We start from the raw sequence: 26,697 nt of genomic DNA, 5'->3' as shown, positions 1-26,697 counted from the left end.
TGCGCACCCAAAAATAAAAAGGTGAGGGGAAAAGTACAGCCAGAACTGCAAGAGAAGGCCCCTCAAGGTGGATAAGAGGGGCTGTAGTCTGGCGCAGCTAAAATAAATATGGTACATGGACTCCCTTTCGTCACAAAAAGGCAGGTGGCGGGGGAGTGGGCCAAGAGTTCTCGTCCTCAGTACACCATGGAGGACTCCCCAACTCAGATTCCAGGGGCGGCGGGAAACCACAGAACTAGTAGTAGTACCAGGAAACCGTTCAAAGACAGGCGTTCAAGATTAAGTGCAACAAATATATCAATTTAGTTTCATTATACAGTACTAATCACACAGCAGGTGAACTCTTAACTGTTAAGATCTGAACAAGTATTTCTCCCTCAGGCTTTAGAAAAGAAAGGTATTAACATCACAAAAATGATTTATTGCAGAGGTAAATTTAGCCTGGGGTGAGGGTCTTGGTTAAAAAGAAGTAAGCCTTTAGGAAAAAAAAATAAAAATGGAGGAGTAGGTAAGATGGGTCAACAGGGTTGATGTTTAACCCGATCTGTACCCCGGATCGTCACTCATGTACATAAGAATCATGTATGCTCACAATTTGCGGATGTAACAATTTCTGTTTTCCAGATAAAATGACAAGGAACTTAGGTGTTGGCAAAACGAATGACACCTCCAAGGCTTCGGCAACTACAGTTCAGGGTCACAGGACGGTTCAGTCACTATTGACTCGCACTCCAGCACATATACTGTAGCTTATATGTAAGAATAGGTGTGTGTGTGTGTAATGTGTAAATATATATATATATATATATATATATATATATATATATATATATATTTACACATTACACACACACATATATATATATATATATATGCAGACCAGTCTAAGACATGCAAATGAGCACACAGCAATATTTCCATTTGCTATATGCTTTACGGTGGAGTGTTTTTTGTCACTTTTCTTACCTACCATAACTTAACTAATGTGTGTTGGATACCTATCCAAGCTTCATATTGCAAAGCAGGTATAACCAGCCTCATACTGATGAGACCCAAAAGATGGAAACAGCTGTCTGTGGGTAGGTGTACTGGCTATGCATCTTAACCCAGGCTGTGCTGAAAAGCTGTTCTGAAAAGCTGTGCAATGCAGCAAGCATAAACTTATATGTGTCCATGTCAAAATGGATTTGAAGCAAAAGGTGGCAAGTGGGAAGTGCTGTGTGCTGGGCGATAATGGTGAAAGACGGGGTTGCAGACCTGTCTAAGACATGCAAATGAATATACAGTAATATTTCCATTTGCTAAATGCTTTACTGTGGAGGGTTTTATATATATATATATATATATATATATATATATATATATATATACATACATATATATATACCATAATACTGAGTTAAGTTATGGTGAGTAAAAAAAGTGACAAAAACCCTCCACAGGAAAGCAAATATGCAAATACAACTGTATGCTCATTTGCATGTCTTAGGCAGGTCTGCAACCCCACAGGCGGGGTTGCAGACCTGCCTAAGACATGCAAATGAGCATACAATTGTATTTGCATATATATATTTATATATATATTTATATATATATATATATATATATATATATATATATAAATATATAAAACCCTCCACAGTAAAGCATTTAGCAAATGGAAATATTACTGTATGTTCATTTGCATGTCTTAGATATATATATATATATATATATTCCTTTGTAAACCAGTATAGCTGACATGAGGAAGAGAGGAGAACTCTCGAAAGCTTGTCCTATGACATAGATTGTTAGTCCAAATAAAAAAGTTATCACCTAATACTGAAGTACTCATTTATTCTGCACTATCGCAACACGACTATTTCCGATAGAGAGAGATAGAGATATATACCAGCTGGCACTCCAATAGAAACAATATGGTCCGGTGCTCGCTCCATACGCATAATATAAACAATACTGCGATCCCCACCAAAATATAGAGAGAGAGGGAAAGAGAGAGAGGGGGAGAGAGGGAAAGAGAGAAAGAGGGGGAGAGAGAAAAAGAGAAAGAGGGGGAGAGAGAAAAAGAGAGAGAGGGGAGAGAGAGAAAGAGAGAGAGAGAGAGAGAGAGAGAGAGAGAGAGGGGGGGCGAGAGAGAGAGAGAGAGAGGGGCGAGAGAAAGAGAGGGGGAGAGAAAGAGAGAGAGAGGGGCGAGAGAAAGAGAGACGGGGAGACAAAGATAGAGTGGGGGGAGCGATAGAGAGAGAGAGCATTTTCACGGTTTGCTACTCGTTATAAAGTGTGCATACAGTATATGTATTAAAAAGGCTCAGTCTCTTCACAAAAACATGGCAAATACAGAAGGAATACTCACCGATGTTGGGTCCCTCCGGTGGAGCTCAGCCGCAGTTACTTGTCTAAACCCTCCAGGGTAACTGGGAACAAAATACATACGTGTAACTGTGTATATGGTGTACGATACCGAGGCTAAGAAGACTTTGATATAAATAATAATAAATATATATATATATATATATATATATATATATATATATATATATATATATATATATATATATATACACACACAAAAATGTTTTGTATTTGAAAGAATACCAAAAGTTAGGCACACAGACTTGTTAACAAATATAGACGTGATACATGAACATCTTTTGAGTACACATTATATGAGTTATGACGGTTAAAAGTGACGACAAATAAATATGCCTCTTGTGAACACATTCACATGTATCAGACAGGTCTGCAAGACTGCAACCCTGCCTTTCCCCATGATCTCTTAGCACACAGTGCTTCCACTGCAGCCAGGGATTCTGGGTAATGACATGCAAATGAGCACGCTGTCACCTTTTACATCTTGCCCATTTCAACATGGACCCCTATAAGCTTATGCCTGCTGTATTACACAGCTTTTCAGCACCGCCTGGGTTAAAGAAATGCATAGCCAGTAAACCAACTCACAGACAGCTGTTTTAACCTTTTAGGTCTCTGCAGTGTGAGGCTGGTTATACTGGATTGGCAATATGAAGCTGGACACTGTGCTCATTTGCATGTCATTACCCAGAATCCCTGGCTGCAGTGGAAGCACTAAGAGATCATGGGGAAAGGCAGGATTCCAGACCTGTCTGAGACCTGGGAATGTGCTCACAAGTGATATTTGTATTTACTGTAAATCTTTTGAAGAAAAAGTTCAGTTTGTCAAATCTTAACCCTTTCATTGCACTACAATGTGCATTACAAGGCAGGCCCCTCTAGCAGGGAAAGGGTTACATCAGGGCTTGTTAAGAATTGTAATACAATATGTTTGTCTGATGGGATGAAACGCATGGAATGACTTTCTGGTATTGTATTTATGTTGAACCCAATACAACAACCTTATTAGAAGTAGAGGTGATTTGCAGTCCAGTGAAAGATGAAGACTACAGCGTTCTTTTACATTTGTATGGTCACAACTGTGAAATGTGATTACATAGGTCCCCGGCTGTTGCTTGAGGTCGGTATTCCAGACAGCAGCAGAGACTCGTGGGTAGTGGGATTAACATAAGAAAGCAACAGAGGGACGGAGGAGAAATGAGATCACAGGGGGAGGATTGGAAATGCTTTCATTGCGTCTCCATTAGACCAGTGCCGTGTACACTGGTAGTATACTGTACAGCAGGGGTGAACAAACGTTTTACACCCCTGCTGTACAGTATAAAAACAATGTATTATTGTTATCGACCACTAACTTCTGAAAAGTACTATGTGTAAAAAGGCTTTAAAACATTTACTTATGTACGTAACCATTACGTGCAATTATATCAAACTTACAGCAGCAGTTGATTCGCGGTCAAATGACCTCCGGGTTCCTCAATATCTGCATTTATTGTGACTATGTGAGAGACAAAAGAAACTACACATGGCAGTGAGGTCACCAATAGAAAGTCACTACTTTGTCGTCAACATTGTGACCTTCTGCCTAGTCCAAAGCTAGTCTGGCCCGGGCGGCCATATTGTGTCCACCAGGCAAGTATTTTTTCCTGCTGGAGAAACTGCTTATAAAACTCAGTAACCAGCGGGAGCCGTGGGTCGGGGAACCATGGATTGTTTGAGGGACCCTCTGGTTCAGGTAATCTAAAAACAAATTACACCCAAATACACCCACACAACAACAAAGCAAAAACAAAAAAGGATGTATGTACAGTATATATATATTTTTTTTCAATAGAAAGCCAACAATGTACGCAGCGCTTTACAAAACAGACATAATACAGTGAATAAAAATACAATAAGTACAGCAAGAGTTTACTATCGTAACTTAACCTTTACTACGAAAATCATAAAATGTCAGGCTCCTAAAAGCATTTGGTAAATGCCCAATTATCCGGAAGAGCAGAATATACTTACCCAGAGTGTGAAGAATAAACCTTCTGCTCCCATTTATTCCCAGAAAAGGCGATATGCCGGGTATTCATCACCACAACATGGTCCCCACAGTCACCTGCATATGACCAGGCATGAGAGGTTAGAAAAAGGACAACATTTTACCTGTTACCTGTATGATGTGCATCCTTTATGTACTGTATACTGTATATACACCAATGCCATGGTGTGGTACACGGATGATGGGGGTGAACCATCAGTCTCTAGAAAACACAGCGTTATTAGCATGATGAACCCAGTACAAAGTCATTTTAATATATATTTGCCAGTAATGAAAGCTTGCTAATTAATGGTCTACATTTGGATGCCAGAAAATGGTTCACCTTTAAAGTACAAATGTATAGGCCATATTTTCTAGGGTCGTAACGGCATGGCTTAGCTCATCTTTATAAATATGGCCAAATTGGTCTTGAAGTCTTATTGGAATATGTAGTAATTTGTCCCATTCCAAGTAGCTACACTGCACTTACATAGTTACAAATATACATAATAGATGAGGTTAAAAAAAAGACACACACAGTACATCCATCCAGTTCAACCTATGCTAAATTTAGAAGACAGATACTTTATCCTATATCCGAACTTACAGTGTATTGATCCAGAGGAAGGCAAACAAAAAACCCCAGTGAAATATCATCCAATGATATCTCATAAGGGGAAAAATAAATTCCTTCTTGACTCCAAGAATTAGCAATCAGATTACTCCCTGGATCAACATCCTTCCCATGTATACTTATTTGGTATATCCCTGTATACCTTTCCTTTCTAAAAAGATGTCCAACCTTTTTTTGAACAAATCTATTGTATCTGCCATCACAGTCTCCATGGGTAATAAATTCCACATTGTAACTGCACTTACTGTAAAGAACCCTTTCCTTTGTTGCTGGTGAAATCTCCTTTCCTCCAACCTTAAGGGACGACTCAGTGTACTTTGTACTGTCCGTGGGATGAATAGTTCTTTTGAAAGCTCCTTGTACAGGCATGCCCAGGTTTAAGTACACTCGCCAGTAAGGACATATTTTCAATAGCACCATACCACCATACCCGTGTCCGCATACTCGCTTCGCGAGTACAGACACTTATTCTGCCCTACAGACCGCCGTAGTAGTGACGCGCTGATTCCCCTCGCCCAATAGGCAAACGCCAGCTCGCGCATGAGCCTCTCAGCACGTCCTGAACAGCAATACACCGGCTCCCTACCTGTACCGAAGCATCGATAAGTGGGAAAAAGCTAGTGCTTCACTTTAAGTACATTTTCACTTTACATAGATTCTCTGGACCCATTGCGTATGTTAATGCGGGGTATGCCTGTACTGTCCCCAAATATATTTGCATATAGTTATCATATCCCCTCTGAGACGCCTCTTTTCTAATGTAAATAAATCTAATTTCGCTAGCCTCTCCTCATAAGTTAGATTGTCCATCCCCTTTATTAATTTGGTGGCTCTTCTTTGCACTCTCTCTAGTTCCATAATGTCTTTTCTTGGGATTGGTGCCCAAAATTGTACTCCATATTCAAGGTGTGGTCTTACTAATGTTTTGTAAAGGGGCATAATAATATTTACTTCCCTTCCATCCATTGCCCGTTTAATGCAAGATAAGATCTTGTTTGCCTTTGCAGCTACTGCATGACTTTGGGCACTATTTCTAAGCCTGCTGTCTACAAGCACTCCTAAATCCTTCCCCATCAAGGATTCCCCCAAATTATACCCATTTAATTTGTAAGTAGCTTGCTTATTCTTGTTTCCCAAATGCATAACCATACATTTATCTGTATCAAACCTCATCTGCCATTTACCTGCCCAAGTGTCCAGTCTCTCCAAGTCCTTCTGGAGAGGAATTACATCCTGCTCCGATTCTACCACCTTACACAATTTAGTATCATCAGCAAAGATGGAGAATTTGCTCTCGATGCCAACCTCAAGGTCATTAATAAACAAGTTAAAAAGCAGTGGTCCCAGTACCGATCCCTGAGGTACTCCACTCACTACTTTAGCCCAACCTAAAAAAGTTCCATTTATGACAACCCTCTGTTGTCTATCCTTCAACCAGTTTTCAATCCAGGTGCATATATTTTTACTGAGTCCAATTTGCTTTATTTTATACACCAACATTTTGTGAGGAACTGTATCAAAAGCCCTTGCAAAATCTAAGTAGACCACATCAACTGCATTACCCTGGTGTAAATTCCTACTTGCCTCCTCAAATAAACTAATAAGGTTTGTTTGGCATGATCTATCCTTCATAAATCCATGCTGACTATTACTAATGATTTTGTTTTCCATGAGGTATTCCTGAATAGTATCCCGTATTAAACCTTCAGGTAGCCTCCCCACTATTGAAGTCAGGCTTACAGGTCTGTAATTCCCTGGTTGTGATCTAGCTCCGTTTTTAAATATAGGCACCATATCTGCTTTATGCCAATCTTGTGGTACTGAGCCTGTGGAAATGGAGTCCTTGAATATAAATGTAATGGTTTGGCTATTACTGAACTTAACTCATTGAGAACTCTTGGATGTACATTATGCCATCGGGGCCAGGTGCCTTATTTACTTTCATTTTTTCAAGTCGCCTATGAACTTCTTTCTCAGTTAACCAATTGTTAGTTAATATAGATGTTGTGGCTTCAACTATTGCAATTGATTCTTCCTTGGTAAATACAGAGGCAAATAATTTATTTAATACCTCTGCTTTTGCCTCATCTCCAAAAATGTACCTGCCCATCTCACACTGAAAGAGCCCTATATTTTACAACAATAGGGAAGTTCTCAGCACTCATACATGTAATAATGAAACGATAGGAATAAGCCAAATCAATTTTAATGTGAAAAAGAATCAAGGATAAAACAAAACAATAATCAATCAATCAGGACACTGTGGAAATGTATAACAATCACTGCACTCTTATACACAAACATAGCCCACAGCGTACTAAATGGTAACACGAGAGGAGGGAGAGACAGGGAAAGGGAAGGGTAGAAAAGGGAAAACAGGGGGGGGGGGAATAAATGAATAACGGGGGAATAAGGGAGGCAACGTTTTGGGGGGAGAACCCCTTCCTCAGGCCCGTTCCAAGAGATCAAAATGACCAAAGGAACTTCCCTCTTTGCCCTGTGTAACAAAGACTCCCTAGTAATCAACAGATGCAATTCTATAGAAAAGATTCCTTAGGGCTGGGACCCGCTGCGCCCGGCGGCGCGGGCGGCCGCACGAGCGTTCCCCACCAGCAGGGGAATCCTCCCGAGCCGGTCCCGGTCCCCCCTCACTGCACAGCTCACTACACGCTGTGACGCGTCAGCCGCCAGGGGATTCAAGAGATTTGTAATCCCAAGCGGCGACGCGTCACGTGGTGTGGCTGTGAGCCAATGAGGAGGGGAGGCTTCGGGGAGCGGGCAGGAAAGTGTGGGGGGAAAGCAGCGTGAGTGCCTGTCTGTGTGTGTGTATGTGTGTGCCTGAGTGCGTTTGTGCCTGTCTGTGTGTGTGTATGTGTGTCAACAAACAGATATTGCGCTCATTAGTGGTATATAAGGATTAAGTGATATTGTGATCAAGATAAATACAACCTTGGTATAGGGAGGTTTTGTGCTGCTGCTCTTAGGGGATGGCTCAGCTATCCAGCTAATACAGAAAAAAAGAAAAAGAAAACAGCGCAAAAAAACCTCATGGTGTTGTATTAAAATAAATTTTATAAAGTAATTTGGTGATTATTGCACGTACATCAATAAAAGCATAAATCAGCATGACATGTTTTGGACATGTTACCACTCGCTGGAAACAGCTATGTGCAGGCTGGTGTGTATCTGGATCGTCCTCTGGTCCTCGGTATACAGCTCAGCAAAGGGTTGCACGTCTCTTTGGAAATCCTCCCCGTATGATGTTCACCAGTCTCCGGCAGGCCGCTTGGTGGGAAGTTTAAAACTCCTCTAGGGATCTCCCTGCAGCAGCCGTCAGCTCCGACACGGTGTTCTCACAGGCAGTTCCGGATTGTCCGCAGTAGCGTCTGACGTCATCAGACGGTGCCCGTCTGCACTCGCGTCTCTCCGCTCGCAGTGTTCAATAGAGTGGAAGTCCCATAAACCGTATGCACGAATTATGCAGTGAAATAAAGCCGCAATGGGGTTCAGATAAGGAAGGTATTGGAACGGGCCCTCTCCTACGCGTTTCGTAATGAATACTTCTTCAGGGAATAACGGAGGAAGTTTCAGGGGCGGTTCTTATACTTAATGAAACTGATTTGATTGGCCATACCTAGTTGGCAAACAATCCCCACCTGGGGAGACAAGGCTGTATTCTAAATCAAAATCTAAGTTAATACATAAACATTTAGCACATGACAAATACATTCAATTTTAATAACCAATTTGCGGTTCTTGAAAATTTAAAATAGAACTTCTAGAAATAAAGAAACAAATGTTAGTAATATTTAAAAACAGAACAAGTGCATATCAAATCACTATCTGGATATAAATGTTTAAGAGTGAATAAAATGATATAGAAAATGGTAAGGACTGGTTTTTTGGTATACATACATTTACAATTAAGAGAATGGAAATGCTTATTAAAATATATTATTTATAAAAGATCACTGGTAATATTAGCACTAGAAAGGTTAAAAAAGATAGAAAAGAGACCAGACATCAATCTCTTCGTTAAGACCCAGTGGAGATAGAGTTTGGAGTTTGTAGATCCACAAACTTTCTTGTTTGGATAGTTTCTTATCTCTATCTCCACCACGTCTCCCTGCCTGAACGATTTGTATACCTATGTATGACATAAGTAAAGGGTCAGAATTGTGTTTAAGTTTAAAATGCCTGGACACGCTATGTTGCTCAAAACCTATTCTAATGTTTCTCGCGTGTTCTAAAATCCTGACCCTTAGAAGTCTTTTTGTACGCCCTACATATTGATATCCGCAGGGACACTGTATCAAATATATCACATATACTGACTTGCAAGATATGCAGTCTTTGACAGTAAAATTTTCTTTAGTTGTGTTAGATTGAAAGGTTTTACGATCTTTACTTAACGTTTTGCAGGCTTTGCATTTACCACAGCAATAGTTACCGTTGGGTTTATCAGGCATCCATGGAATCTCCAACGGTGTTTGAATCTGAGATCCAATATCGCTTGGTGCCAGATAGTGTTTAAGGGTCTTTGCCCGGCGGTAAATAAAGCTGGGTTTTTGGTTAAGAGAAGGACCCAAGATCGGATCATTGCATAAAATGTTCCAGTTTTTATTGATTATTTTCTGGATACTAGTACTGACAGAGCTAAATTCTGTAATAAAAGGTACTATTAATTTTTCCTCTTTATTTTCTGTCTTTGTTTGTTTTTTCTGCACTAGTAGGGAATCCCTCTCCATTTTCTCAACCTTCTCTAAAGAGCTGAGTAACAGGGTCTTGTCGTACCCACGCTCAACAAACCTCTCAAAAAGAGAGACCGATTGGGCTTCAAAGTCAGTTCGGAGACTGCAATTGCGTTTAATGCGCATGAACTGACTTAGGGGTATATTGTCAATCCATGATCTTTTGTGATTACTGCATGACAATAAAAAGCTGTTGGTGTCCACCTTTTTAAAGAATGTTTTAGTATTGATATTTTCACCAATTTTGGATACCAGACTGAGGTCTAGAAAGTCTATCTGACTCACACTCGTCTCAGATGTAAATTTCAAGTTGAACTCATTGTTGTTCAGATAGGCCTTAAAGAGCTCCAGCGAATCATCATCACCCTCCCAGACGCACAGGACATCATCGATATATCTCTGCCATACAATAACCCTATCCATAAAAGGGTAATTATGCCATATAAAGTTATCTTCCCATACCCCCATGTATATGTTAGCGTAACTGGGGGCAAAACGCGTCCCCATGGCTGTGCCGCACACTTGTAGATAGTACTGATTCATAAATAGAAAATAGTTGTGCGACAAAATAAAGTTGATGGCTTCGATAATAAATTCGCAATTTAATGGGTGGAGCTCTATATCTTTTGATAATGTCTCCTTAATTGCCCCAATCCCTTTATCATGGGGAATACATGTATAAAGGGATTGAACATCGAATGTTGGACACCAACAGCTTTTTATTGTCATCCAGTAATCACAAAAGATCATGGATTGACAATATATCCCTAAGTCAGTTCATGCGCATTAAACGCAATTGCAGTCTCCGAACTGACTTTGAAGCCCAATCGGTCTCTCTTTTTGAGAGGTTTGTTGAGCGTGGGTACGACAAGACCCTGTTACTCAGCTCTTTAGAGAAGGTTGAGAAAATGGAGAGGGATTCCCTACTAGTGCAGAAAAAACAAACAAAGACAGAAAATAAAGTGGAAAAATTAATAGTACCTTTTATTACAGAATTTAGCTCTGTCAGTACTAGTATCCAGAAAATAATCAATAAAAACTGGAACATTTATGGAGACTAAACGAGTCTCTATTAAAGATGCCAGAAGTCATAGTTGAGATCAGTAACGAGGCCTCCAACTACTTCCGAATAAACGAAGGTAGCGTGAACTCACCCTATATCCTTTGGGAGGCCCATAAGGCAGTGGTGAGAGGAAAACTTATCAGCGTCGCATCGCATAGAAAGAGGGAGAGACAGAAACAAACAACAAGCCTGCAAGAAAGGATAAAGACCCTAGAGGAGGCACATAAAGTAAATCATAGCATAGCCATGGAGACCGAATTGCGGGACCTCAGAGGGAAACTAAATTTACTACTTACTGATAAAGCTGAAAAGGCCATAGCATGGACAAAACAAAAATTCTACGAGAAGGCCAATAAGGCTGACACAATGCTGGCCACAAGATTGAGGAAGGATAGAATGCAATCTAGAATACATAGCATTAGAAGAAAAGATGGGGTGTGCACAACAAACCCACAGACAATAGCTAATGAATTCACCACATATTACAAAGAGCTATACAATGGAGATAAAGTAGATAAAGGGAACACCACCAAGAAAAAACAGAGAGCTTTTCTCAGAAAAATAAATTTGCCTAAACTCACAGAACAGGATATAACAACACTATCCCAGCCAATTACGTCGGCAGAGGTTTTAGAAACAATAACGGGGTTGAAGAACTCCAAGGCCCCGGGACCAGATGGTCTATCCAATATTTACTATAAAAAATTGGCCCACATATTAGCTCCCCAATTACTAAAGATATTTAACAAAGCTCTTGAGGGAGAGCAGTTTCCTCAAACGATGCTGGAATCAAAAATAATATTAATACATAAAGAGGGAAAAGACCCCACCCAATGCAAAAGCTACAGACCGATATCCTTGATCAATAACGATCTCAAAATATTTTCCAAAATATTAGCCACAAGATTGAATACGTATCTTCCGCAACTGATAGACGCAGATCAGGCTGGATTCATACGAGGTAGCCAGGCCGGGGATAATACACGAAGAACAATTGACTTAATCCAGATAGCCAAACTCGATAAAACGCCTTCGATGCTACTATCTCTAGACGCCGAAAAGGCTTTTGATCGTATTGATTGGGGATATATGTTTGAGACACTTCGAGCATTCGGGGTAAAAGGCAAATTTATGAATGCTGTTACATCACTATATGGAGAACCCACAGCTAAAGTATCCTATATTAATATGCAGACTGAGAAAATCAACATAAGGAATGGCACAAGACAAGGCTGCCCCCTGTCACCCCTATTGTTCGCATTGGCGATAGAACCGTTAGCAGCCCAAATCAGGGTGAACCCAGATATCGGGGGGATAAAGGTCAAACAAAAAGAATACAAACTAGCATTGTTCGCCGATGACATATTGTTAACCATTTCAAAACCCCTCACCTCGCTCCCAAACTTATTTAGTAACTTGTCAGAGTTCCAGAAACTATCGGGGTTTAAAATAAATATAAATCTCCCTCAGGAACAACTAAAGCTAATAAAAATAAACTTTGATTTCGCGTGGAAGAAACAGGCTATAAAGTACTTGGGAATATGGTTGACTAACACACCTGACACTATATATGAGACCAACTACCCATCACTAATAAAAACGCTGAAAAAAGAATTAGAAGAATGGTCCAGATATCATATATCATGGTTGGGTAGAATAACTGCCATCAAAATGAACTTATTGCCAAGAATATTGTACCTTTTCCACACACTTCCAGTACAGGTCAGAGCCAGGGACATGCATGAGCTGCAGAAAGCTATCACAAAATTCATATGGAATAACAAAAAAGCGAGAATAAAACTGCCCACATTATATAGATCCAAACAGTCAGGAGGGCTAGCTTTGCCACACTTGTGGCAATATTATCAAGCGGCGCATGTAAGCCAACTGGTTCACTGGCATGCACATAAACGGAAGAAAAAGTGGGTGGAAATTGAGTCCGATGTGATATCTGGGTCATCCATAGAAATGATACTGTGGTTAACAAAGAAAGAAAGACCAGCACTGATGGTGCCCCTGGAATCTATCACACACTCGCTAGCCATGTGGGATTCATTGAAACTTAAACATGGGCTATCCACCAACAAATCTCAGTTGACACCACTACTTGACAATATTAGCTTTATCCCGGGCATGGAACCAACAGCGTTTAAAGAATGGTGCAAGGCAGATATCATAAGGGTAAAAGATCTATGGACAAACAATGCTATTAAGACGTTTGAGGTAGTAAAGAGAGACTATGGCCTCCCTGATTCGGCCTTTTTTAGGTATCTTCAATTGAGGGACCACATACAGAAGACAGGTCCGTATAGCGACTTCACAACATTTGAGGATTTGTGCCTCATGGGGGAGGACAAAAAGGGCCTAATCTCTAAAGTATACAGCATACTTGCAGAAGGTAAACAGGAATTGGAGATAAAGCCCAAATGGAGGGCGAGGTGGGAAGAAGAGCTGGGAGAACTAGATCAAGAGCAGTGGGATAACATATTTGAAGGAATAGCAAAGAGCTCCACATGTGTATTAATAAAAGAAAATGCATATAAAATGCTCCACCAATGGTACTACACCCCACTACGATTGTCCAAATTTTTTAGAAACATGTCCCCAGTGTGTACAAGGGGGTGTGGCCAGCAGGGATCGTTTATACATATGTGGTGGACGTGCCCAAAGGTAACAAAGCTATGGAGAGCCACACATGATATGGCACAGACAATTCTTGGGTATGACTTCCCCCTAGACCCCTGGAAGGTACTGCTATGCAGACCAATTGAAAGCATAGAAAAAACTGACGACAAACTCCTGACACACATATATACAGCTGCCAGATGCGAAATAGCCAAAGACTGGAAACAGGAACAGCAGCCGGCCATACACGCTGTAAAAGCGAGATTATGGAGGATCTGTCTTATGGAAAAACTGACGGGGATACAAAACGACACAGTACAGAAATACATAGACGTCTGGGAACCGTGGAGAACCTATATAGGAAATAGATATCTTTCGAGAGCTACTCTCCAGTCCTGAAAAGCAAAAAATAGGTGGGGTAAAAACACACTAGCTAGGGAAATTAATAAAAAAAATTAAAAAAAATATAACAATAAATAACAAGAGCTTCACTATTGAGACAACCCTGGTGTGATAGGAATCGTAATGGTATAAAATGCAGAGGTGAGCCTGGAGGGTATCCAGTATCGGATACTCTACAAATGCATGGAGGTTAAGCCGGTATGACAACAAAAGAAATGAATATTCTAAAAGCAATGACATTTTCTTTTTCCCCTTTTAAGTCTTTTGAGTTAATTTTCTGTATTCACTGCTTTAAACGCTGTAATAACAGTGATGTCATTATTGTCTCCCCATTGAATGTGTTATTCACTTGATACAACTGTATGTGATTCGCAAGTAACATGTTCCCCTTTTTGTGTTTTGTATCCCACTCCCCATTTTTCTTAACAAAACAAAAAAACAAATAAAGAATAAGTTGAAAAAAAAAAAAACTGGAACATTTTATGCAATGATCCGATCTTGGGTCCTTCCCTTAACCAAAAACCCAGCTTTATTTACCGCCGGGCAAAGACCCTTAAACACTATCTGACACCAAGCGATATTGGATCTCAGATTCAAACACCGTTGGAGATTCCATGGATGCCTGATAAACCCAACGGTAACTATTGCTGTGGTAAATGCAAAGCCTGCAAAATGTTAAGTAAAGATCGTAAAACCTTTCAATCTAACACAACTAAAGAAAATTTTACTGTCAAAGACTGCATATCTTGCAAGTCAGTATATGTGATATATTTGATACAGTGTCCCTGCGGATATCAATATGTAGGGCGTACAAAAAGACTTCTAAGGGTCAGGATTTTAGAACACGCGAGAAACATTAGAATAGGTTTTGAGCAACATAGCGTGTCCAGGCATTTTAAACTTAAACACAATTCTGACCCTTTACTTATGTCATACATAGGTATACAAATCGTTCAGGCAGGGAGACGTGGTGGAGATAGAGATAAGAAACTATCCAAACAAGAAAGTTTGTGGATCTACAAACTCCAAACTCTATCTCCACTGGGTCTTAACGAAGAGATTGATGTCTGGTCTCTTTTCTAACTTTTTTAACCTTTCTAGTGCTAATATTACCAGTGATCTTTTATAAATAATATATTTTAATAAGCATTTCCATTCTCTTAATTGTAAATGTATGTATACCAAAAAAACAGTCCTTAACATTTTCTATATCATTTTATTCACTCTTAAACATTTATATCCAGATAGTGATTTGATATGCACTTGTTCTGTTTTTAAATATTACTAACATTTGTTTCTTTATTTCTAGAAGTTCTATTTTAAATTTTCAAGAACCGCAAATTGGTTATTAAAATTGATTGTATTTGTCATGTGCTAAATGTTTATGTATTAACTTAGATTTTGATTTAGAATACAGCCTTGTCTCCCCAGGTGGGGATTGTTTGCCAACTAGGTATGGCCAATCAAATCAGTTTCATTAAGTATAAGAACCGCCCCTGAAACTTCCTCCGTTATTCCCTGAAGAAGTATTCATTACGAAACGCGTAGGAGAGGGCGCGTTCCAATACCTTCCTTATCTGAACCCCATTGCGGCTTTATTTCACTGCATAATTCGTGCATACGGTTTATGGGACTTCCACTCTATTGAACACTGCGAGCGGAGAGACGCGAGTGCAGACGGGCTGCCTGTGAGAACACCGTGTCGGAGCTGACGGCTGCTGCAGGGAGATCCCTAGAGGAGTTTTAAACTTCCCACCAAGCGGCCTGCCGGAGACTGGTGAACATCATACGGGGAGGATTTCCAAAGAGACGTGCAACCCTTTGCTGAGCTGTATACCGAGGACCAGAGGACGATCCAGATACACACCAGCCTGCACATTGCTGTTTCCAGCGAGTGGTAACATGTCCAAAACATGTCATGCTGATTTATGCTTTTATTGATGTACGTGCAATAATCACCAAATTACTTTATAACATTTATTTTAATACTACACCATGAGGTTTTTTTGCGCTGTTTTCTTTTTCTTTTTTGTGTATGTGTGTGCCTGAGTGCGTGAGTGCCTGTCTGTGTGTGTGTGTATGTGTGTGCCTGAGTGCGTGAGTGCCTGTCTGTGTGTGTGTATGTGTGTGCCTGAGTGCGTGAGTGCCTGTCTGTGTGTGTGTGTGTATGTGTGTGCCTGAGTGCGTGAGTGCCTGTCTGTGTGTGTGTATGTGTGTGCCTGAGTGCGTGAGTGCCTGTCTGTGTGTGTGTATGTGTGTGCCTGAGTGCGTGAGTGCCTGTCTGTGTGTGTGTATGTGTGTGCCTGAGTGTGTGAGTGCCTGTCTGTGTGTGTGTATGTGTGTGACTCAGTGTGTGAGTGCCTGTCTGTGTGTGTGTATGTGTGTGCCTGAGTGCGTGAGTGCCTGTCTGTGTGTGTGAGCGGCTGAGGAGTTGAGGGGCTAAACAGTTCAGGGGCTGAGGGGCTGAACAGTTGAGCTATTATGGAGTGGTTGTATACAACATGTACATTCATTAAATAAATGCAACATCAAACAACTTAGTGTCTATCAATACATGGTTGAGGGGCTGAACGGCGGTCCCGCCCCCTTTACGTCATGGCCGCGCCCCCCCCACGTCATGGCCATGCCCCCCCCCCACCCGTTTTGGCCACGCCCCCCCCCCTTGCTCGCAAAAATGGTCCCTTTGTACCGGAAAAAGCCCCAAGTGCCTCTCCACGGGCCGCCTGTCTGCAGTGCGGGCACGTGGTCTGAGGCAGCGGGGCCTTAGCCTTATCAAGCAGGAGAAATGCAAGCCAATCCGGGCATTATATCCCTGAAAAGGCTGTACCTGCAATTGCACAGTCAGGGTGGAGGAGGGAGGGAAAAGAAGCTCCTATTAACAACGTCAAAAAACTGGGTCAACCTGGGCAGTATCTCTCTAGAGAGCAACCCCCCAATCCAATGCACCCTACTGAGACTCTGAATAATCTACCATAGATTTGGAGAGAGGTAGGTCCGCCTAACAGCACATAATTTATCCAGTCGAACACCACAAAACACAAGTCCAGTGCAATAATAATCAGGCCACTGGCAGCGAGTGGTCTACAATGCAGAAAAATATAAAAGCAGAGAGTTACATCCATTGCAGGGAGTCTATCCCTGCCGTTCCACTGCTGGGTTCTCATGTATTTGCTGTAGTAGGGGTGCCGGAGTCCTATTTTATTTTTTCTATTTATTTTGTTTTGTTATTAAGGTACTTAAAAAAAACTTTAGGGTTGCTCTTACTTTCTATTGCAATTTTTTCATTATCAAAAATAGATCATTTGATTGCCCTTTTGCAACATTCCTTATAATTCTGATACAATGCCTCCGTCCCTTCTGACTTAAAGAATCTAAACGCCTGCGTCTTCTTTTCCATTTCCTCCCTTACCTGTTTATTTAGCCACATTGGTTTTGACTTATTTATTTTATACTTATTACCCAAGGGTATACACTGATAAGTGTGCTTTTCTAACAATGTTTTAAAGACTGCCCATTTATCTTCTACATTTTTCCTGCAGAAGCATCATCCCGATGTATTACTTGTAGATAAGACCTGTTTATTAAAATCTGCCTTTCTAAAGTTTAAGGTCTTTGTTGAACCCAAGTAATATGGTTTTTGATCATTTATTTCAAATGAAACCATATTATGTCACTGTTACCCAAATGTTCCCGGACTTGAATATTTGTTATTACTACTACATTGTTTGATATTACCAAATCCAGTATTGCCCCTCTCCTGGTTGGTTCAATAATTTGGGTGATGTAATGGTCTTTAAGCACCCCCAAAAACCTGCTTCCTTCGTTGTAATGCTAATCTCATTGCCCCAGTCTGTCTGTATAATTAAAATGACCTATTATGCAAACATGACCTGGTTTTGATGCTTTCTCCATTTGCAAAAGTACATCTGAAGTGAAACTTCTTTGCTGGCGCCTACAGTGTTTTCATGGGAAAAATGTATTGCCTTGTAATGAAAAACCGTATTAAAAGTGATGTCATGCCATTAATGGGCGTATGCCCGTCGTATGTGTCCATCGCGCGCATGCACATAACAGGCCACATGGAAGTTGTAGCCAGCGCATGCGCAGAAGTACACTCGCGCCTCCCCTCTTCCAGGCCGCGGGCCTCTGCGCATGCGCGCCACGGGATTCTGCGCATGCGCGTCGCAGGCCACGTGCCTCTGCCTGGACCAAGAGGGAGGAGAGGAGCCGGGAACACAGGGCAAGGAGAAAAAGGAGACCCTGTAACAAGGCTGTGGTAGGAAGAAGGGAGGGTTCGTGCCCTGGGGCTGTGAGAGAGCCGCGTCCCCAGAGATCCCGGTGCTGAAACAGACAGAGTCACACACAAACACACGAGGAATTCACAGTTAGTATAAATATAGTGCAAATAGCTAAAAAATAAAAAAAAGGGGTTGTACTGTGCACGTGTGTTCTAAGTCACAATTCTTTGTGTTTTGTCACTGAAATTGTGTTTTGATTTTTAATTAAATCCATCACCAACACAAATACAATTTGTGTGACAAAAGACAAAGAAGTTTCACGTAAAATGCGCATGCTCGGCACACACACCCTTTTTTTTTATTGCATTAAATTTAACCTGTAGGTGCCCTCATGACATTCCCTGGATATCATAAGAGCCCCACACGTCGCAAGAACATCATGTGATAATTGCGCCTTTAAGGGGAGAGTTCATTTGAAACGCGAACAGAATGAAAGAGGAGGGGACCCGTTGTGAAACGGTGATCACTACCCCAAGTGATCGCAATCCGGTCTCCCATCACCAGAAGGGTTAATGGCAGGGATTTGTTCAATAGGTTAAAACTAGATAACCGTCCTTAAAACAAATCAGAACAGGATTTATTGTTTGTAATTATTCCCCACCCACCCCTGTTTCCATTGCCATTAAACATGCCTTAAGGAGACACTTCTGCAAGTCCTGCTCTCTTCATTGGGCCGGCATGTAAGTTCGAGATGGTTCGCTTTGCACAGGCAGAGTGTCATTCCTTCTGTCTCCTCATGCGTCATCGTGTACATTACAGGCCGTAGCACTGGAAGTTTGCAGGGAATGTATGTGCAATGTATCTGCAGGGGTTTATGCCGGAGGATTACTAGGAACAAAGAGGCTACATGAAAAAAAGAATGTAGGCAATTTATTAGATTACATCTTCAAATAAGGTCTGGAAAATTCTTATCACTCCTGACACTGTAGTGTACTGAGAAACTAAAAGACCGTGGGGCATTTATCTTTATGGACCCTGTGAGTGCCCCTGGACGCAATCACTACGTCATGGAGACTGGCACTTGGGATGCTCAAAGGGCTAGTTTTTTCCCCCGGGTTTGATCACACCCTGCGTTCCCATGGAGCGCAGGACGCAATCTGCCCAGTGAGGAAACAGAGGCGGTGGATCCCTCCTCTTTTGTTTCCCCCAAAATCGCTGCTGCAGGAAAGCGGTCACATGACAGCAAGGTACCGGGGTATTCAGGCAACACGACCCTCGAAGAGTTAAAAAAGGTTCATATATATATATATATATATATATATATATATATTTCTTTTGTTCACAATAGTTGCATCGGCTGACTCATGACTAGTCGTATAAAAGGTGCAGTCCGTCCCTTTTTCCCCATGGGTGGGACGTACAGATTGGGAAAGACCAGGCATATTTAAATCCCCTGCATCACGCGGGCAATCAGGAGCGGCAACGAATAGTGTTGCGGCATCCTGTTGCCCCGTGTAATGTGGGCAACCACCATTTTGTTTCCCCTGGAAGGGATGGTGCCAGTGCTACATTGTACACCTAAAGACAGAAATTCACCAGGCGCTTCCACAGGTGTCTAGGTCAAAAAACGATTACAATAATGCACTGTAAATAAAAAACTTAATACAGACGGTGACACGCTGCAGCTCAACCTTCACCGGATTTTCCTTGTTGATCCTTGTAGATGTGGGATGTCAGGGAGCGCAATTCACCAATGGAAACATAAAAATACAAAACACACAGTGATAGTGCAACCCTGTTGGGAAAGCAGAGCTACAAGACCTGTAACTGCCTAAACTGTTGATATTGATGGGCAAATAAAATGCAGCAGTTTAATGAGAAAAACACCCAGTCACTACAGTAGGAGATGAGTGTACATGAAAATAAAAAAATTTCCATTGGTGAATTGCGCTCCCTGACTTCCCACATCTACATTGTACACCTGAAACCAGCACTCACATTGATGACCAACAGCGTTTATTCTAAGATAATCGACGTTTCGTTCCCAGATGAGGATCTTTCTCAAAATGATAACCAAACAGTGATCCGTGCGGCTACGGCTTAGGCTCCACCCTACATGTTTTGTGACCCCCACTGCTCACCTCGGGTATACCCCTGAGGAAGTGACCAGTCTAGGTCATGAAACACGTAAGGTGGAGCCTAAGCCGTAGCCGCACGGAGAGGGAGCAGGCGGAGTTACAGTGACATCATAGGGGGAAGGGCTTGAGTCGCGGCCGCGAGGAGAGAGACGCCAACCCCAGCTATTAGTACGACAGACTCTGCATCTCATGATGTGGGCAGCCATTTTTAAAATGCTAAAGACCGTGGATATTGTAAGTGTTACTCCAGGTAATGCGTATAAAAAAATCTGATTGTATTACACTATGCGTTTTCTTTCTAATTGTGAGCAACATCGGCACTTCCACAGAGAACACTCTGGCCAAGAAATCCAGCTGAAGATCAACCCAGGAATCATCAACATGCCGATGTGATCTATTCCACTGCTTGTACCATCTTATGAAGTGTAAGTAGGCAATCGTGGTCTCATCGGTGACTTTGTGGGCAACATATTGCAATACAGTTTTCTCTTGGTCTCTGCTTACTCCATAGAATTGCGAGTTCCTTAGAGAGTCCATCTGAGTATTATCGTTACCATTGATGACTTTTTTTGGCTTTTTATTATTTCTATCCTTGAACTTTGCACAGGGACTTTTGTTCTGTGTACACCCAATATGTGGAACTTGAATCTTCCAAAATATATCCCAAATATGCAAGATGGCGGCGTAACGTATCCATGGGAGTGAGCGGGAGCCGGCACACCAATATTATATAATCGCCCACTTTAAGATGGTATAAGCGAGACATGTTGGAGAGTGGGACACAATTTGGGGTACACAAAGGCGTCAATAGATTAATAAGTATCTAATATTGTTAGCCAGTAAACCCAACATAATACAACCTGCATGGGCAAATTAGAATAGCAATAATTAATGTAGAGATAGAGGTAATCTGGTGTTTGATCTGATATATTTTGCCAGAATGGGGGGGTATACGACACTAGTACTTTTTATTAGGCCAAAACAGCAAGTGGTACATCTGTGACAATTGAAAAAAATCCTCTCTTTGTTGGAATCGGGGGGCCTGGCGGGAGAAACTGTTTGTATTTGTCTAGTGGGTCAGCGCTACCTTAACAGGTATATCTTATACTATATTAGTGAAAGCACTGTATGTTTGCCTGCCTGGATGTCCGGTGTCCCTAGGGGAAATCTCATTGGTCCCTTGGGTCGCCCGCCCCCGCACACCTCTCATTGGCCTGAGGCTGAGTGACGGCCCACACACACACACACACACACACAACACAGCAGCTCTATACACACACACACACACACACAACACAGCAGCTCTATACACACACACATACACACAACACAGCAGCTCTACACACACACACACAACACAGCAGCTCTATACACACACACACACACACACACACAACACAGCAGCTCTATACACACACACACACACACACACACACAACACAGCAGCTCTATACACACACACACACACAACACAGCAGCTCTATACACACACACACACACACACACAACACAGCAGCTCTATACACACACACACACACACACACACAACACAGCAGCTCTATACACACACACACCCTCTGTCCGCCCCCCTCCCCCCCCCTCACGTGCACCGTCCTGCACTGGCTCCAGACGGGAAGCGCGGCCCTCCTACCCCAGCCGCTCCCTTACCTCCCCGGCGCTACCACCCGCTCAGGTAAGTCACTGTGCGTCCCGCCTCAGCCTCAGGCCCACTGCGCGTCCCGCCTCAGCCTCAGGCCCACTGCGCATGCCGCCTCAGCCTCAGGCCCACTGCGCGTCCCGCCTCAGCCTCAGGCCCACACACACAGGGCGCTTCCTACCGCCGCTCAGCCACACGCCACATCGAGCGGGCGCCAGGGGGGGGGGGGGAGCGCGAGTCTTAGGCCCACACAGGGCGCTTCCTGCAGCCGCCTGCACGCCTCACTCAGCAGGACGGCAAATCGGGGGACCAAGCGGGCGCCGGGGGGGGTGGGGGGGGGGAGCGCGAGTCACAGGGAACGGGGGGGGGGGGGGCGCGAGTCACAGGGAACGGGGGGGGGGGGAGTCACGGGGAACGGGGGGGGGCCACCAGCCGAACCAGCAGGGGGACGGACGCACGGAGGAGGGGGGGAAGTGCCCATACATAAATTATGACAATACATATGCCCACTGCTCTCCACCCCCCCCACTCCCCTTTCTCCCCACCCGCTCTCCTTTCTCCCCCCCCCCGCTCCCCTTTCTCCCCCCCCCCGCTCCCCTTTCTCCCCCCCCCGCTCCCCTTTCTCCCCCCCCGCTCCCCTTTCTCCCCCCCCGCTCCCCTTTCTCCCCCCCCCGCTCCCCTTTCTCCCCCCCGCTCCCCTTTCTCCCCCCCCTGCTCCCCTTTCTACCCCCCCGCTCCCCTTTCTCCCCCCCTTTCTCACCCCCCGCTCCCCTTTCTACCCCCCCGCTCCCCTTTCTACCCCCCCGCTCCCCTTTCTCCCCCCCCGCTCCCCTTTCTCCCCCCCCGCTCCCCTTTCTCCCCCCCCGCTCCCCTTTCTCCCCCCCCCCCGCTCCCCTTTCTCCCCCCCCGCTCCCCTTTCTCCCCCCCCGCTCCCCTTTCTCCCCCCCCGCTCCCCTTTCTCCCCCCCCCCGCTCCCCTTTCTGCCCCCCCCGCTCCCCTTTCTCCCCCCCCCGCCCCCCTTTCTCCCCCCCCCGCTCCCCTTTCTCCCCCCCCGCTCCCCTTTCTCCCCCCCCCGCTCCCCTTTCTCCCCACCCCGCTCCCCTTTCTCCCCACCCCGCTCCCCTTTCTCCCCCCCCCCCTCCCCTTTCTCCCCCCCCGCTCCCTTTTCTCCCCCCCCGCTCCCTTTTCTCCCCCCCCCGCTCCCTTTTCTCCCCCCCCCGCTCCCTTTTCTCCCCCCCCCCCCCGCTCCCTTTTCTCCCCCCCCCCCGCTCCCCTTTCTCCCCCCCCGCTCCCCTTTACAACAAATACTCACCTATTGTTCCACGAGTTATAAATAATACTACCTATTACGCATTTACATCCCGGGCAACGCCGGGTCTCTCAGCTAGTAGTATATAACCAGAGGGTCCCCAGAACTGCACCACGTTCATTTCAGCTCTGCGGACCTCCTGCTTCCCGAGATACATACTTGTTAAGGTAGCGCTGCTACCGTACCCCCATTGGAAACAAAAGCGGACCCCCTGCTTCTTACTCATGGAAAAAAAAAAAAGAGAGAGAATACAACATTTTGATGTGTTGTACACTACATAGAAATTGTCTCATCTGACCCTGGGCGAACTACCGGAGAATAAACTGATAATATCTGACAGCCAGCAATGTTCATTCCTAACATACCGATGACAAGATTAGGGAAGAATTGGTCACGTTAACCTCTGCTGTGGTACAGGCCTGCGACTGTTTGCAGCTTCCTCTGACCCCCATACGGTTAATGGGCATGTTGGCGGTGTCCCAACATATTACCATACTCATTCGATTCATGCTCGTTTATTTCTATGAGACTGCTTGCTCCGGGGGGGGGGGGGGGGGGTTACTCCTCCTGCAAAATTAGGCAAAACGTGTTCCCCTGCCGCCGGCAGGAAATAGTCCAGTGGTAACAATCACACAGGCTCACGTGTTCTAAAATGATTTGCTAAATTACTGATGGCCTCCTTTATGCATTAACTCCATTGCAATGCCAGAAATAAAAGAGCATTAGTAAATATACTGCCAGAAAAACATGTAAACGTCAGAAAAAGAAGAATACTGTAGCAGCACTCCAATGGTTTTATGCCAAAATATAAACAAAATGTATTAAATAAAGATCAACATTTCGGTCCAACCCTAGACTGAAACGTTGATCTTTTTGAATAAATGCTGTATATTTTTTGCATAAGACCATTAGAGTGCTGCTATTCTTATTTACAGTCACTCCGTTGCATCCAGAGAGGCCTGCAATGCATTGCTATGCAGACATACATAAAAACTGGGCACCATGGGCCAGCACAGAGCTTAAATAATGCTGATTGGGGAAGGACTGCGTCTTTACTATGAGCTCTTATGCCAGGAGTGGCCAACTTTAGTCCTCAAGGGCCACCAACAGGCCAGGTTTTAAGGATATTCCTGCTTTAGCACAAATGTCTCAATCGGTGGCTCAATGACTGAGCCACCTTTGCTGAAGCAGGAGATATCCTTAAAACCTGACCAGTTGGTGGCCCTCGAGGACAGGAGACGGCTACTCCTGGCATAAGGGGTCATAATGTTGGCCGCCCGTGCTTTATGCATCAGTACAGTTTATAAGAAGCTTCCATTTTTTTTTCACTCTGAAGGCCCTAAATACTTTATTTTACTGTAATACTAAAGATATGAAGCTGTGCATTAACCTGTGTTCTTCCTTCATTTTATACCACAGAAATGATGTTGAACATACATACCTTGCACAGGGGTTATAATCTTTGGGTAAACCCTAAAGTCAGCAGCACGGATAGGGAGTTATTTCTGCTTTTATATTTTCTACTAACTTATGTCACGTTCAATCACTCAGTCTATGTATTGTAATGTTCTTTGCACTTATTAATACTTATATTTTTGGTGACCAATACCAGGGTTAAATATAATTTGTATGCACTCATTTTATATGTATTAATTTCTAGCACCAACATCAATCTAAAATACCTATGATTTTGGTAGCCCCATCTTACAATTCACTCGTACATACCGACATAATAAAGATTCACGGTCAGTATTAAAATACTAAATACCAGAATAACCTGTATTTAATCTCATCCATTACACAATGGCTTGTGCAGTCATCTTTCTAGAGGCAAGGTTTCAACCGCTAAATAAGGGCTCTTTAGCAGCTGCTCCGCAGGCCAAATGCGGCTCGTAGAGAGCCTGGATGCGGCCCGAAGAGAGCCTGGATGCGGCCCGTAGAGAGCCTGGATGCGGCCCGTAGAGAGCCTGGATGCGGCCCGTAGAGAGCCTGGATGCGGCCCGTAGAGGGCCTGGATGCGGCCTGTAGAGGGCCTGGATGCGGTCCGTAGAGAGCCTGGATGCGGCCCGTAGAGGGCCTTGATGCGACCCGTAGAGGGCCTGGACGCGGCCCGTAGAGGGCCTGGACGCGGCCCGTAGAGGGCCTGGACGCGGCCCGTAGAGGGCCTGGAAGCGGCCCGTAGAGGGCCTGGACGCGGCCCGTAGAGGGCCTGGACGCGGCCCGTAGAGGGCCTCGATGCTTAGATTGTAAGCTCTTTAGGGCAGGGTAAGCTCTGCTCTCACATTGTTTCCATTTATATCAGTAGGACTCACCCTTGTTTGGTCAGTGTATATCTCATTTTGTACTGCGCTGAGTACATGTTCAGTGCTATATAAAAAATATATACAGATTAAAAAAAGTAAAAACTTAGTCAATTATTGCTAAAATTGGAACGTTTTGCATTGTTTGCACAGAAAAGTGAGAATTATGATTTTACCTAGTGAATGACCAAATAGCATTTGAGCAAACTCTTCATAGTCACACAAGTTTCTTAAAACATTCAGCAGACTATTAGTGAAAAGCACTGGGATGTACAGAGCGCCCCTGAAGACGTGTCAGTGAGATCTCACCCTGTAGCTTTCCCCTTCCTTAGAAGAGGAGCCACAGTGTTGTGTGGCACAGAGGCTGGGTGTAGCCTCCGGCAACACATTGTTCTGCTATTGTACATCTGTATTTGCACATGTCTAGGTGTAACCCCCCCCAGTGCAGAAGGTGTTAACATAGCTATTCTGGGTCCATAAATTAGAAGCACTCTTTTCAGCAGCCATCACTCAAGTATTCAGCACTGACATCTAGAACAGCAAAGGTCATACTCGCTTTGAGGATACAAGTCCCAACTATTTCTGCTGATCGCAGAGGTTCAACTACCAAAGCAAATCATTAGTACAACATGTACATTGTCCCATCAACGCACACCGCAAACTAATCAGTTATTACAACAGCAGTCCAGGTTGCATTGCTTGTTTGTTTTAGAATTGCAGGGGGTCTCCGGAGCTGAACCCCAATCATTTCAGCTCCAGGACCCCCTGCTTCCAGGGATACTTACCTCTGTAGGGGGTGCTGGGATCTCTGCAGCCAGGGAACTGTGTGCCTAATGTAAAGGTGGCGTTTAAATGTCCCGCGTCCTGCGGGTGAATAGGACGTCGGGACATCGTCCCTTGCGACTTCCTAACACGGCCGCGTGACCTGGACATTTAAACGTCACAGAGATAACGGAGCCCCCTACCGGGGTAAGTATCTCTGGAAGCAGGGGGTCCCTGGAGCTGAAATGAATGCCGTTCAGCTATGGAGACCCCCTGCTTCATTCCTTAAACAAAAAAACAACAAGCAATGCAACCTGGACTACTGCTCTAAAGCAGCAACCCGCTCCAGAAGCCTGTACCAGTTAGGGCGAGATTATAGTGTGCGCGCTGGCGCTCGCACTGTGTGAGCAACAGTCCCA

General features: G+C 43.8%; 1 protein-coding gene across 1 annotated transcript in view; it reads right to left on the bottom strand.

Moving 5' to 3' along the window:
* Nucleotides 1–26,697, bottom strand: part of MRPL13 (mitochondrial ribosomal protein L13) — a 114,777-nt gene that overhangs the window by 63,703 nt on the left and 24,377 nt on the right. The window contains exons 3-4 of the mRNA XM_075582315.1: nt 4,384–4,477; nt 2,354–2,414 (exon numbers count right to left, since the gene is read on the bottom strand). Coding sequence (XP_075438430.1) covers nt 2,354–2,414; nt 4,384–4,477 — 155 coding nt within the window. The remainder of the gene's footprint in view (nt 1–2,353; nt 2,415–4,383; nt 4,478–26,697) is intronic.

Source organism: Ascaphus truei, chromosome 2 (assembly GCF_040206685.1).
Source record: "Ascaphus truei isolate aAscTru1 chromosome 2, aAscTru1.hap1, whole genome shotgun sequence".
NCBI classification, from domain to species: Eukaryota; Metazoa; Chordata; class Amphibia; order Anura; family Ascaphidae; genus Ascaphus; species Ascaphus truei.
This window is presented reverse-complemented; position numbering and strand designations above follow the sequence as displayed.